The sequence below is a fragment of the Crocodylus porosus genome, unplaced genomic scaffold (assembly GCF_001723895.1).
Source record: "Crocodylus porosus isolate Cpor-Errol unplaced genomic scaffold, CroPor_comp1, whole genome shotgun sequence".
Taxonomy (NCBI): Eukaryota; Metazoa; Chordata; order Crocodylia; family Crocodylidae; genus Crocodylus; species Crocodylus porosus.
The window spans coordinates 95,974,469-95,990,233 of NW_017728943.1; the positions used below are offsets into that span (position 1 = coordinate 95,974,469).

Genomic DNA, 15,765 nt, shown 5'->3' on the forward strand with positions numbered 1-15,765 from the left:
GTCCTTCAGCTTTCACCAAACCCAAACACAGTGCATTCAACCCTTTGTCTCCACCCAGGCTGACCTTGTCTTGCTTCTCCCTACAGATCTCCCTGGCTCCATGCTCATACCATAGGTAGGTAGCCTCTCTGGCCCTCGCATGTCACCCAGCTGCTCTGAAAACTCTGTGATCCTTGTCCAACTGTTCCTGCATCATAGCTCTTGGGATCCAGTCTCCCCCATTTGTCCCTTATTCAGGTCCAGCTCCTCACTATACAAAGCCATTTCCTTCTCTACAGTGCCTGGATATGATGATACCCAACAAGGTTTGATGATAGCACTATAGAGACATTGTGGCAAGCAGGTGTCTTTTGCTATGCTATAGCCCTACAAAGGAACGTGAAGGCCAGCTCAGCCTTTGCAGCTCCAGAATGGAGCACTTATTACATCAAGCTTCTCTGAATGACTTGTCCAAGTCTCACAATAGCAAGCATGAACAGTCTTTCAAAATGTTGTAATTTGGCCATAACTGCAGTGATTTCCACAAAGAGGACAGAAGTCATATACCTGACACAACAGGCACTCTGCTGCCAAATTTCTTACTCCAAATAAGGAATATACTACAACTTCTCAACAAAATGAACACATTTTTCAACAACAACAAAATTACATATTTCTCTTTCACTTCATTCTGCTAACCTGTGGAATCATTTCTGCTGAACTTCAGCCTGAAACAGTCACCCACTACCAAAATGATTTGATAAAGGTAGTAAGCAAGTGAATCAAGGTCTGGTGACCATGACAGATGGTATCAGGCAAACCTAACAACAGGCACTGATAACTGTGCCTCCTTTAATAAGACAAGGATGAAGCCTTAATAAAGTTAATCCATCATAGTGTTTAAATCGCTAAAGAAAAAGAGAGTATTTCATGAACTTACGTAAACTCCACGGCCCACATGCGATTTCTCAGTGACAACCCCTGAGACTGACATCTCCCTTAGCACAGCAAGTTTTCCAATCATATGTAGCTTCATTCAATGTAACACATAGTGCCCTAAAGAAAAATAATCTTCTGCATTCAGAGTTTCTGAAATGCTTAGCCATCAGACAGTAATCTTTGCAAGAACCCTCAAGCTATGCCTCTAGCAGCACATTCACATTTACAAAACAACGGCTGCAAATGACTAGATGATTTATTTTAAATTCAGTGTTCAATAAGCCTGTACTCAAGGCACGCACAAACACTGCTGAGAGAGGTACACAGAGCACACTTTGGAAGGAGGTATCCATGTTTCAATCCATACATTCCCTTCACTTGGGGAAAAAAAATGCCTGAATGCACCTAAAGTTTCTGTTCTGTGGAATGTGTTAGTATGCAAAGAGTGGCTTATGAAGAAAACAAAGCTTGCTGCAGGCTTCCTTGAAGCTAAGTCATGTCAATACTGACATCGCATCCAATGGTACCTGATTCTGTGTGCACTTTATATTTTTCTGCCTCTTCTAAATAGTGAAAACAGGACTGGAAAAAAATGGAGGGGGCTACTCTCCTTCCAGTACTATTTGAAAACTCTACATAAAAGTTAGGCTGAAGCTAGTAAAGCTACTATTACATTGAAGGAGGAGAATAAAGAGTTCATGAGACTAGCATGCTAATAGCAATGGCTAAAAATATTCTACCAGTGACTAACGCCTTCTAGAGTGCTTGAAGACTCCATTGGAGACTGCACAACTGCATCTTTTTAGGAAAAATCAATGTCAGACCTACAGCCTTGGCCTGAACCAGTATGGCTGTCTACCCAACCTGCTACCCTGCTGCTGTTCCCCAAAAGTGGATAAGGCCTGCCTAAAGCCTCCATCAGTGCCCAAGTCTCCACTTTCTCTAACACCTGACACTCCACTTTGCTTACATAAGGCAGGGAGGGGGACAGGAAGCGTCTCAACAACAGGGCTTTCCTGACTCAAGATCACATCTCTGATAACTGCCTGCTTTCTGAGCTTCTGATTTCCTGACCTGCTCACTTACAGACTTTATTTTCCTTTTGATCTCCTGATTTTCTCACTCAGTTTATTCCTCTGCTCTGGTTGCCCTTTCTGACTCTGTTTTGAACCTGAGTACAGCAACCTTGATCCCTGTTTGGATCCCAGGCCTGGCTGTCCACAGCCCAGCACTGACGGTAGAGTATTCATCTGCTACAGACAGTAGAAGACACAGATCTGCTCCAGCTCCTTTGGGATGTCTAGAAACACTAGTGGGGCCATCACCCATGTCCTTTTTTAATCTTCTCTCAGAGAATACAAGTGAGGGATACAGATCTTTCATGTGCCCTTTTTCTCCAACTTCATACATGCTATATCAGGACACAGTATATCATTCTAAAGGAGTACTGACCCTTTCCACCATAGGAGAAGGGGATGGATTTTCATTACTCAGCTTAAAAAACCTCAAGAATCACAAGACAATGCTAAATGGTGTCTTGAACAGAACTCCCTCAGAGAACCTGTATATCCAAGAAGGAATTTGTGGGTACAAACAGGAACTGCACAACTCTTTTTAGGCCTTTGTAGCTAATCTGAAAAAGGAGAAGCCCAGAATGATGTCAAATGACTGTGGCCATATTTACTCTAGGCAAAAAATCAACCACATAGCTATGCCTACAGCTAGTTAGTCAAGAGTTTTCTATTTACTTTACAGAGGGAAATGGAAGGGCATGTGATTTTCAGGCAATTTAGAATTAAGCAAGCTTCAGGAACAACATGAAACAGAAAATCAGCTTAGTGTCTTGGCAAACAAAGCCACCAACCTACCTATTTGCTGAGTATAATTTTACTTCTGATTAAACTTGTTTAGCAATGCAGTGAAAATACGCTCAATAAATAATACTGATTATGGGGGATGCTGTCAAAACAAATGGTAATATTTGCTGTTAAAGAAGAGGAACAGAGAGTATACCAGAAACCTTAATACTGCAGCTGTGTAAAGCATTCAAAACGCAAACAAAATCTTGTTAAGGTTTGATGCAAATTCTAAAGTGATCAAGGGTCTACTAAAGGTCTATTTTGAGTGAACCTGAGATTGCGGGGGAGGGTGGGGGAGACAAATCCCCTTTGTGATTAAGGAAACAGTTGAACATCTGTCAAATAAGACAAAACCCTATAGGTTACAGTTTGTTTAACATTTTCCAAAATCCTGGAATTTTTGGACACTTTTTGGCTAAGTACAGACAGCCAAACACTCCAAGGCTGAATGAATTCAATCTCTGCAGATTAGTCTGAGCTACGTAGACTGAACTGATAAGCAAGTGAAAAGACATTCACTTTTGATGCCAGAAATGCAGTCACATGCCTGCAGTAGCCCAGGCCAGAAGCTGGGCAGGCGAGGGAGGGCACTAGAGCAGGCTTGGGCCAAGGCTTACCTGAACACCCTGTAAGGGGAAGGTTCATGGGGGAGGTGAAAAGTATCCTGCTTTACTACTCTCCTATTAATAAAATTCTTCCTGATATCTAACTTAAACTTCCCTTGCTGCAAATTGTTCTGTCATCTGCCAAGGAAACCATTGCTCCTTGTTCTGTCATCTGCCACCACTGAGAACAGTTTAGTTTCATCCTCTTTTGAACCCTCTTCAGGTAGTTGAAGGCTGCTGTTAAATCCCCTCCCAAAGTCTTCTCTTCTCTACACTAGATAAGCTAAGCTGCTTCAGCCTCTCCTCATCGGATATATGCCCCATCCCCCTCACCATTTTTGTTGCACTCTGCTGGACTGTGTCCAATTTGTCCACATCCTTTCTGTAGTGGGGAGCTCAGAACTGAACACAGTATTCCAGATGTGACCTCACCAGTGCCGAATAGTGGGGAATAATTGCCTTCCTTGACCTACTGGCAAAACAGCTACCAATGCAGCCCTGTATGCTGTTAGCCTTCTCAGCAACAAGGGCACACTGTTGGCTCATAATCAGCTTATTGTCTACTGTCACTCCCAGGTCCTTTTTTGCACAGCTGCTGCCCAGCTACTCAGTCCCCAGCATGTAACAGTGCATGGGATTGTTCCATCTTAAGCGCAGGACTTTGCACTTGTCCTCGTTGACCCTCATGATGTTGAACCTCAATTTATCTAGGTCACACTGAATCCTAGCCCTACCCTCCGACGTATCTTTACTCCCCACAGTTTGGTGTCATCTGCAAACTTGCTGAGAGTGTACTCTATGCCATTTTCCAGGTCATTAATAAAGATATTGAACAAAACTGGCCCCAGGACCAACCCCCTAGGACTAGAGATGTGAAGGCCTGAAAAAAAAAAAATGGAAAAATTCGAGGGAAAAAAACATTTTTTTCCAGGTTTTTTTAAAGACCTTTTTCCTTTTTTTGCAATGGAAAAATTGGAAATTTAGGGAAAAACTGAAAAAATCTCTAATAAAATATTTTCTTTTAGCGTGGTGAACTAAATCCTTTTTAAGACAAGGTTTTCAAATATTGTTTATTACAGCTACCCTGTAGTCCCTCAATATGATTTCTAATAACTATATAATATGAAGTGTTTTACATAAGATAATCTACAGTATTAGATCACTGCAATTCCTTTATATAGTAGAAATGCTACAACTCTCAAATCCAAGATGCATTTCTTCCCCCAGAAGGCACTGCCATCTACACAGGAGGGAAGAACAAAGGATCCATCTTTGCTTGTGTATTTCTGTAATTCCTGCAGCCTTCCTTCCCCTGGTTTTCCATTGATCTACAGTTTGTTGGAGACATAGTAATGCGTCCTCTTCCCGAGTCGTGACCAGGCCCCTCAACCTGGTCATTTCTGCCCTCAGAAGACTCCCCCTGCTACAGAGAAACAAACAAATTATTGCCCTTCTTGCTTCTGTAAAAAAATTGCTGAAGTCCTGTTGTGGGTAGCAAAGCCCCAAAGGAAAAAGAAACCTAAAGATTTTGGTGGTGGAATGGAACCTGCCTCCTCCTGGACCCTGTGACCCTGAGATCTACAGAAGTACCTGACAACCTGCATTTAGCAACACAAAGGAGCTGAAAGTTGACTTTTTGTTTATTGAAAGGTAAGAGTTTCTATTTCTTTGAGTTTGGAATATTAAACTATACTTCAGTTAGTATATTTTTATGATTTATGTAGTTCATAATGGAGTTCCTACCAATCTGAACTCCAGAGTCCAGAACAAATCACCCTCCACCCTGACCTTAGCAGTAAGGTCTGAGGGAAGGGGTGATTCACAGTTATCTTACTGAGGAGGGATTCCCTCCATCAATTACTAATTTTTTCACATGCTGTAGCTTAGTATTTATATATGTAACCTAGTTATACAACTACTTCATTTTTTCCCCTCAGCAACACGGTGCAACCATCTTCTAAGCATTTCCACACTGCAACTGCAAGTCATTCTGAAAAAATACCTGTGTTTTGCAAATATGGTCAAATTAAATGCATTTCCAGATGCTACCAGGATGACCAAACATATTCTTGCATGAAGCATCTTGCAGACATAAAAAATAATCCTTCATGAGTGTAAGTAAAGTAGATCATGATGACAGTGGAAGTAGCACGTGCAAACATTCTTGACCCCTCCTGCTTCTTCTAACATTAGCATCACAAAGTATTGCTCAGTCAACATCATCAGGCAAACAGATACCTCAACCAACTGTATCCAAAAGACTCCCAATAACTTCATTTGTAGACAAAATGACACCTGAAGGGGAAGAAAAAATTGACGAAGCTCTTGCAAGAATAATATATGCTTCTGGGACGTCATTATCAATCATTGAAAATACACATCGGCAGGAAGCATTTAAATTAAGACCACCATACCATTTGCCCAGTAGACACTCTTTAAGCAAGCCTCTTCTAGAGTCAGAATATGAACATGTAATACAATCTGTGCACAAAAAAACCCAATGAAGCATTCCGTCTTGCAGTTCCTCCTAAAAGAAAGGATGGAGGACGGGATCCACCTCCAAGAAGGAATATTCTGCACTGGTCCAGACCTTCAGAGACCAAACTAGGAAAGCCAAGGCTGCAATGGAACTCTAACTGGCTACAAGTATCAAAGACAATAAAAAGTTCTTTTTTAGATATATGGGAAGCCGGTGGAAAAGCAAGGGCAACGTTGGGCCCTTGTTAAACCAGATGGGACAGCTGACAACTGACACCCATGAAAAAGCCAACTTGCTAAATGGGTACTTTGTGTCAGTCTTTCACTAGTCCCAAAGGACACCCCTGCCCATTATGGGACAGAAGGGCCTGGATGAGGGTGATTCCTTACCCTCCATCAATGCTCACCTTGTGAAGGAACACCTTGAGGCTGGATACCTTCAATTCAGCTGGTCCTGACAGCTTACACCCCAGGGTACTCAAGGAGCATCATAGCCCAGCCCCTGGCATGGATCTTCAAGAACTTCTGGTGCTCCAGTGAAGTGCCCAAAGATTGGAAAAGGCCAATGTGGTACCTATCTTCAAGGAGAGGAGGAAAGTGGATCCAGCAAACTACAGGCCCATCACCTTGACCTCTATCCCGGGGAAGGTCCTAGAAAATATTATCAAAGAGACCATTCTCAACAGACTGGCCAATGGCAACAACCTGAGGGATAGCCAGCACGGGTTTGTTGTGGGTAGGTCTTGCTTGACCAATCTCATTTCCTTTTATGACCAGGTGACCTATCACCTGGACAAGGGAGAAGAGATTGATGTCATATATCTTGACTTCAAAAAAGCCTTCAATCTGGTATCCCATGATCACCTCTTGACAAAACTGGCCAACTGCAGACTCAGCTTCTCCACTATCTGCTGGCTGGGGAATTGGCTATGTGGTCAGACCCAGAGAGGGTGGCTGATGGAAGTCAATCGTCATAATGCCCTGTGACCAGTGTGGTCCCCTAAGGCTCTGTCCTTGGACCCATATTGTTCAACATCTTCATTACTGATGTGGACATTGGCGACAGAAGCGGACAAGTTCACCGACGACACCAAACTTTGGGGTAAAGCATCCACACCTGAGGACAGGAGGGCAATCCAGGTTGACTGACAGGCTCAAGAAATGGGCGGACAAAAACCTGATGGTATTTAACATTGAAAAATGCAAGGTTCTCCACCTTGGGAGGAAAAATCCACAGCATTTTTATAGGCTCGGCAGTGCTACACTGGCTAGCACTTTGGACAAAAGGGACTTGGGGGTCATGACTGACCACAAGATGAACCTGAGCCTTCAATGTGATGATGCAGCTAGTAAAGCAAGCAAAACACTGGCTTGCATCCATCGATGCTTCTCAAGCAAATCCCAAGACATCATTCTCCCACTGTACTTGGCCTTGGTTTTGGGCTACACAATTAAAAAAGGATGTGGAGAAGCTTGAGAGAGTCCAGAGGAGACCCACGCACATGATAAGAGGTCAGGAAAACAGACTTCATGACGAGAGGCTGAGAGCTATGGGACTCTTCAGCCTGGAAAAGTGCAGGCTCAGGGGTGATCTGGTGGTCTCCTTTAATTTTATCAGGGGTGCTCACCAGGATCTGGGAGAACATCTGTTCACCAGAGTGCCCCAAGGAATGACAAGATTGAACAGACACAAACTCCTCTGTGACCATTTCAGGCTGGACATAAGGAAGAACTTCTTTACAGGCCGAGCCCCCAAGGTTTGGAATAGACTGCCGCTGGAAGTGGTTCAAGCACCTACTTTGAACACCTTCAAGAGATATTTGGATGTCTATCTTTCTGGGGTCCTGTGACCCCTGCTGACTTCCTGACCTTTGGGCAAGGGGCTGGACTCGATGATGATACTTACTGATGGGTGGACAGATGTATGGAGAGAAGGAATCATAAACTTTGTGATAACAACACCTCGACCAGTTTTTTATAAAAACATTGAAGCAGGAAATAACAAACATACTGCAAAGTATACCACTAGTAAAATATGTGAAGTCCCACAAAAGATTGGGAGTGGTAAAGTATTTGCTTTGTTGACTGACAACGCATGTAATATGAAAACAGCATGGAAGATCATAATGGAAAAAATCCACATATTACTGCAATAGGATGCATTTCCCATGACCTAAACTTGTTTCTAAATGATTTCATGAAGTTGGACACACTGCAAAAGTTCTAGAATAGAGCAAAAGAATTTATACAATATGTAAAATCTATTCATATTGTAACTGCAATCTCTAAGCAGCAGCAGGAAGAAAAGAATGGGAAGAATAAAATGGTGACGCTCAAAATTAGTAATAAAACTAGATGGGGGGGTGGTGACATCATTTGAAAGTTTACTAAAAAACAAAGAATCTCTTCAAGAAACAGTGATAACTGAAGACCTTAAAGTAGTCCAAAGCATAAGGAATACTGTATTTGATGAGGATGTCTGCTGGGTCCAGCGGCAGAACTCCCTGAAGATTCTAAAGCCATATTCTTCAGCAATCACTGCACCTGAAATCAGATGATGCACTTTTGTCAGACATACCTTACCTATAGGCCCAGATAAAGTCAACTGTGTTTGGCAAAGTAAGTACATCTCCAGCTACGAGAAAGGAAGAAGGAAAAGTGAAAGACTTCGTTCACATGTGGGAGGAATTTTGTTGCCAGCCAATTCATACTGCTGCAAATCTTTCAGATCCAAGATTCAAAGGTAGAAATGTTAGTGATGGTAGCATTTCTACCGCATTTGACTGAAATAAGCAACACACTTAGGACTTGATGTTGGCAAGGTACTTTCAAATGTTGCAAAATACAGAATGTGGTCAGCTATTTGGTCCAGGAGTGTAATCTGGGACTGCCAAGCATATTCCTCCTGCAACATGGTAGCAAGGCCTTTGTACAACACAGCCTCTGACTCCATATGCAGTGAAAGCCGCATTATCCAGCACTTTATAAGCTGGCATGCTCTATTAACTGGTATGCCAGCTTGTAAGGTAAAAGCGAAACCGGAAGTGCCCATCATGGCAAAGAAGCCTGTGCTGCTCTGCCCCCACAATAACAGTTCTTTCCCCCTTCTCTTCTGCCTCCCTCCCTGTCCCTTGCAGTGGGGGGGGCGGCAGTGCACCACATACAGCAGGAGAGGCGGTCTCTCAGGTAACTGGCATATTTTGTTATCCTGCACCCGATTCCCCATGGGTGCTGGATAACAAAGCTTTTGCCATACTTCTTACCTGCTTCAGATTCCTCCATTTTCTGCAGCACGTGAAAGAACTGGACTATTTTTGGAAATATACACACCAAATCAAAACATAAAATTACCTGTGAAAAAGCAGGGAAATTTGCTTCAATCCATGCAAACTTTCAGTTTCCTGAAGTCCATGAAGATAAAAATGAAGGTTCAGATTCAGAATCAGAAAACAGTGATATTTCAGAAACTGAGTCTCACTGATTAGACAAAGGAACTTGTGATGCTAATATTTTCAAGGATATATTTGATTGTTTAAAAGACACATTGGTTTCATGTGCTGAATTTTGTCTCCAGCTTTAGAGGGATTGTTTTTGTGAGCTCTTTTGTTAAAAATATGAGTTTCTTCTATTTTTGGAGACTGCCGACTGTATGGAGGACACTTTCTACGTCCAGATAACAATAACTTCCTTTTGTTTACTTCAGTGCTGATGGTTTCTATTTTCAACTTCTATTTTTTTTCCTTATTCTCATGAACTGGCAAAAAATAAGATATGCTTAAGCACCTTAGGGTGAAGCAGCTTGTTGCTCCATCCATAACAATAATTACAAATAATTATTTTAAATGCCTTAGTTTTATTCAAATAATAATAAGGCATTTGTACTTCTAAATTTCATAAATATACCAAACATTACATTTTTATGTGCTAAGCAAGTTATATAAAACATAGTTTATGTTCTTAAAGTAGTAGATAGATAAGAAAATAAATATTGCATATATTTCAATTTTCCCCCAAATTTCCTTTTTTTTCCTGGAAAAAAATGGGAAAAAAACATGGATTTTTTTCCCACGGCATCAACATTTCCTGAAATTTTACACCTCTGCCTGGGGCACTCCACTTGATACCAGCTGCCAACTAGACATCAAGCCATTGACTATTACCCTCTGAGCCTGATGCTCCAGCCAGTTTTCTATCCACCTTACAGTCCATTTATCCAGCCCATACTGCCTTAGCTTGCCTGCAAGAACATCAAAAGCCTTGCTAAAACTAAGGTACACCACATCCACTGGTCTCCCCATGTCCACAGAGCCAGTCATCTCATCATAGAAGGCAATCAGGTTGGTCAGGCATGACTTGTCCTTGCTAAATCCATGCTGACTGTTCCTGATCACTTTCTTCTCATCCAAGTGCTTAGAAATGGATTCCTTGAGGACCTGCTCCAAGCTAGCCTCAAGTTGGCCTGCAGGCTAGAAGGTAGGTTCCAGTGCTCTCTGCCTTCTGGCCTGGGTCAGTGAAGGCTTCTGCCTGTTTTTCCAAACTGAAAACTTGATATCAGTTCAATTCCTTATCAGTTCCTTAAGCAACTGAAATAAAAATCTTACAACAGTAAGTGCTGGGCTGTCTTAATATATCAGCTGTGCTATCTACTCAGCATCATTCTGATATTGACTTTACAGATTTATTTTCAGGAGGAGGTGTTTCCCTGTATCAGGCCCAACAGGGAGATGCAAGAAACCTAGCATATACAAGGAACTGAAAATAAAAATGGTATTGTTGCCAGAAGACCTTCCTCATTTTCATAAGCAGTTGTTCACTCATCTTAGAAAGGCAACACATGACAGGTTTTCTGTACAAGAAAAATTCCCTGCGCTTTAGCAGGAAAAGTTTTGGAAAAGACCCTTCAGTCTACAATGATAAAAAAAAAAACCCTTCAGGGAGAAAGTTCTCTTTCTGAGAACAGAATATTACTTTCTTGCTTTTTCAGACATTGTCATCTTATATGCAAAAAAAAGAAGCAGCCTTCAGATATTTTAGCTACCTTCATTAGCCTTATTTATGGATTTGCATAATACAGCTGCAGACCAGCATTATTAATCAGTACAGCAACTATATGCATAGAAATTGGTCCATAGTACTGAAAATCTACAAATGGGAAAAACAAACTTCCCAAGTTTCCAAATTCATTTTCTTCACTTCTCTACTAATTTCTCTATCTGAGTATCACTGGCCTCTTTCCTGATATCAAGGTTGTTTTAAAGGGTAAGAATGGCTTGCTGTTCTCCTAAATTTTGCTTCATCTTGCATATTCTTCTTGCATTTCACGTTCATGAGCAGGGAATTTGTTCTGAGTGATGTTTAAAAGATTAAAAATTCCTTGCTGTCCAGACACTTTATCAATTTGAAACATACAAAAGCTAATTAGATTTCTAGATTATTAAAAACTAGTATATTTTAAAGCTCTGTGGTATTCTATTAATCATATTATCTTAAAAATGCTTCTGTGCCAAAACAAATTTAAAAATATACACAACTTGGTGGTGCATCCTGACACTGTTTAGATTTGTTCATGGATCTGTACTGCAGCAAGAGAAGATAACCTGGACCTGGGCCCAACCTTAAGGACTAGTTATAGCAAAACATCTTTTTGATCTCAACTGAGTGGGTTATACAGAATCAAATTCCATCCCTGACAGTAAGTGGCCAGAGCAAAATCCAGATCTTATAACACAACTACACTCAGCTCTTATACAATGCTTCTTAACTAAAGATCTTAAAGCATTTAGAAAAGAAACTAGGTATCCTAGCCGCTTATAGCAAGGATACTGGCACTCATATCACTGAAGTGAGCTGTATCACATGACCGAAGAGGTGAGCAGAAAAGCTGGAACCCATCTCAATTGGTCTTCAGTCCCTTCCCATTCCCACAAAGTTCCCCATAGTCGCTGTCACTGAAAGCAGCAACAGATTCCCTGGTACCTCAAGCAGGTTGTCAGAGACACAAGGATCAGCAGCAGTGAAGGCTGATTTAGGCTAGGCAGAATTCCTTAAAGCTGTTTTAGTAAAGAAAATATCTAGTCTGACTACTTTAATTTGTCCCTCAAGCCAGACTGCTGTTATACTTGGACAGTGATGCTGGCCACCAAGGGCATTCTGATCATCAAGAGGGGAGGGGGAGAGAGAGGCCATCGGGCCATGTTCTTTAGAAGGAGCTTGCCTATGCTCAGCATGTTGGAAGCCTAACTACACATCCAAAATAGTTCGATTGCTGGCTCAGTTCATTTTTATTAGAGCATGGAGAGTTTGTTATTTCTAAGTTCTGGCTAGAGTCTGAACAACACAATCTTGATCCCCAGCATCAACTTTGGAGTGTGGAGCAGGAAGCAGAAGCTGGAGGAGAAAAAGGGAGCCAAGAGAACCCAACAGCTGCAGCTAAAGCAATAGCAGGAAGCAACCAGTGAGCTAAAAGTTAATTCCTCACAGACTATAGTGCCGCCCACATGCTGCCAGTTGGATATTAACCCCAGTGAAAGTACTGTGTAAACAGTAAATAATTTTCTTAGTGATATTAATACAATATATTTCATGAAACCTTAACTTATTAACTGTATTAACATGTCTATTTCAAGTCTGGTTTTGCATTGCAAAACAAGGGGTTGCTTAACTGCCACTCTAAAACCCCATTCCTCCTCCTACCAGACAACCTAAGTAACTGAAATATGATAAAGAAAAAACACTTAATGTCTAACACACATTGTTTTACAGTGAATAAACAAATGGGTGAGATCAGGGGACCAAATACATCAGCACATGAATTTGCTGTATTTTTTCTAAAATAAAAGTTATGAATTGTGAGCACATAAGACATCTGGGTATAGAAAACCCATTGTACCAAAGAAAAGCACTGCCTGTTGCCAAGTACAGACGTTATTACTTTTACTGGTATAAGTGACTGGAATACCATCAGAAGTTTGGCACACAGACTGGTTTAAAAATGGTGGAACCCAGTCTAAGGACCCTCCCCCAACCCCACCCCCCAGGGCAAATGTGTGTTTAGATCATTACCAATCTAAAATACACCACCTAGAGAAAACCACGTAACTTACTTAGATCAATTCCATCTCAGGCTTTTTGAATGTCTGTATGTAGCCTGTATCTTACTTCTTGTATGAGACCACCTTGCATGAGATAATTTCCAGAGAGACTGACTTATCAAGATAAAAAGTCCAAATACAAAATAGTGTTATCATTATTAGCACAGTAATAATAACAACAACAGTCACCAAACACTTTCCATTATAAGATCCTGTTTTCAATTAAATACAACATTGCCAAATGCCAAACTAGAATGTGGGCTGAAATTTTCTGTGCTGAGTGTTTGTCGCAGGTTAAGTATTTTTGGAAATGTCAGACAAAGCAGTTCAGCTGTTTCCACAGAGTTAGAAAAAGTTATGTTTCCTCATATTAAAAAGCGTCAGACCATTTCATTACAATAAAAGCAGGAGGTACTTTGATCTAATAAAGCAAGTAAGATATTTCAATCAATATTAAGCAGCAGCTGTCCTCATTTTAAAAAAAAAAAAAGCAGAATAAAAACAAGGTATTTCATATTACACCATGGGAGCAGTAGTAGAAGATCACACCTGGCCAATAAATTATATAACTATAACAATATTAAAAAAAAGCATTAAAATGAAAAACTCATGCAAATTATATATGTAAATAAAAACATTAAATACAAAAAATTAAAAAGGTTTTCTGGAGTTGATTTTTTTCCTAAATATTTCAGTTAAATTTCAATTGAAATGCATAATTATTCCCCCATGAGTTTTGACTAATAATCTCCTTTTAAATAATCTTTCTTTAATTTACCAGTTTGTTTTTAAAAATACACTGAAAAGATGGGATACACATACACACTCGCACATCCCTTTTATTCTGGTGCAAGATTTCATTTCCTGTTTCAACTTGCTGTTAAATCTCACAACACTGAAATACCCTTAAAATTGCCTCAATTCTACAGTTAAGGTTGAGTCATCTTTACTATGAATTCATAATTAACTGTTTAATTCTTATAATAGCAGTAACTTAATGCAAGAATCAGTCATACCAACATCATAAATACCTATGTCACTATTCCAGATCCTTGAAGTCTTAGTTTACATACTATCTAGATTGAACTCTTAATTCTCAAGTAATTTTAACAGTTGAGATTGTTATTTAGTCTATTATTTAGAAAGATAATTTGCAAACCAAACTCTACTATATATTTTTTTATGATTCTATTAATTTCCATCACATTTCCTAGAATATTTCTTTACTGTAACACAAGCACTACCTAGGTAGTCTTGCAGCACTTACCAAGTATCTTTCCGAGGAGATGCTGACTAAGATGAGGTCATCTCCAACACGCACTTTTTCTCCCTCTGATCGTTGTTTGGAGGCAGGGTGGATGGTCCACCAGCAGGCCTCGCCTTCATTTCCATAGATGAAAGAGAAACAGTAACAGAAACGAAATGCTTAAGACTGTTTTTGTGTTCAGTTTTAATTTTTTTCTTACTAATCTCTATGTAACTTAAGACTTCATATACACATTAATGTTGGTTTTGTCGGTTAATGCCTCCCTATCATACCTCTGAAGCACTTAAGTGCCCCACAGTGTTAATAGAAAGCCTAATGCAAACCCCTACCCAAACCTATTGCACCTTGTAGATGTTCTCAAGTCTCCCATTTTGGGAAACAGAAAGAAAATAATATGGGCACCTCCAGAAGGCAACCCTGTTATGCCAAGGAATATGCACATGAGTACGTGTGCGCCAAGTGATTTTTCTCTCCCTTGATTTCTAAAACTCTGAATGAAGTCAAAATACTTACAATACCGCAACTTTAATATTAATAGTAGGCGTGCACGGATAAAGATTTTTTTTGGCCAATACCAACGGCCAATTATTAACCAGCAATATTGGCTGATACTGTTCTGATAGATGATATGCAGCTCAGCAGCTTGGAAAACAGCATCTGGCCAGAAAGTCTATACAGGAGAAGAGGTTGTGGAGGAGGGAAGGGGAGTGGAGGAGGGAAGGGACATGAGGGGGTAGAATGAAGCCCCCATGATAAGGGAGGGAGTAGTGCTGGGGCTGGGGCAGGATGGAGCTGCAGGGGGCCAGGGAGAGGGAGGCAGCTCTCTGGCTGCACAAAGGCTAGGGAGGCATGGGGGGGGGCATGTGCCCTCCAGATTTGTGCACAGGGCAAGGGCTTGGGGCCAGGGGCTGCACCAGCCTCTTCCTGGCGGGGAAGGGGGGGACGGGAGTCTGGACCAGGGCTGCACTCAGGGCAGTGGTGGTGCTGGGAGGGGTGGTTACAGGGAATCTGGGGGTGGCTGTAGCCCACCCCATAGCCACCCCTCCCAGCACCACTGCTGCCTACCCTGAATACAGCCCTGGTCCAGCCCCCCTGCCAGGAAGAGGCCAGTGCAGCCCCTGGCCCTGAGCCCACAGCAGGTAGCCCATCCTCACCCTGTGCACAAATCTGAGGGGCAGATGAGCCACCCACGGTGCCCCGAAGATAAGCCACCCACGGCTCTGTCCTGTACTCTGCCCCACCCTGGTTGGGCTGTGCCTGCCCCTTGCCCCAGCCCCACTCCCTCCCTCACTGTGGGAGCCTCAATCTGCACACCCCCCGCAACCCCTTCCTCCCCACAGACTTACCAGCTGGATGCTGCATTCCAAGCTGCTGGGCTGCATTCCTGGCTGTGTGCATGCTGTGACTGCACACATGCATGAGGCATTTATTGGTGACATTATTGGCTACACCGGCCAAAAATAGCCGATTGCCAATAGTGTCAATTTTTCTTTTATTGGTGCTGATCCAACATGGACCAATATATCAGTCCACCTCTAAATAACAGT

General features: G+C 41.6%; 1 protein-coding gene across 1 annotated transcript in view; it reads right to left on the reverse strand.

Annotated features, from left to right (window-relative positions):
* The window catches only part of RYR2 (ryanodine receptor 2), an 810,210-nt gene that overhangs the window by 488,555 nt on the left and 305,890 nt on the right, over positions 1-15,765 (reverse strand). The window contains exon 8 of the mRNA XM_019549810.1: positions 14,219-14,331. Coding sequence (XP_019405355.1) covers positions 14,219-14,331 — 113 coding nt within the window. The remainder of the gene's footprint in view (positions 1-14,218; positions 14,332-15,765) is intronic.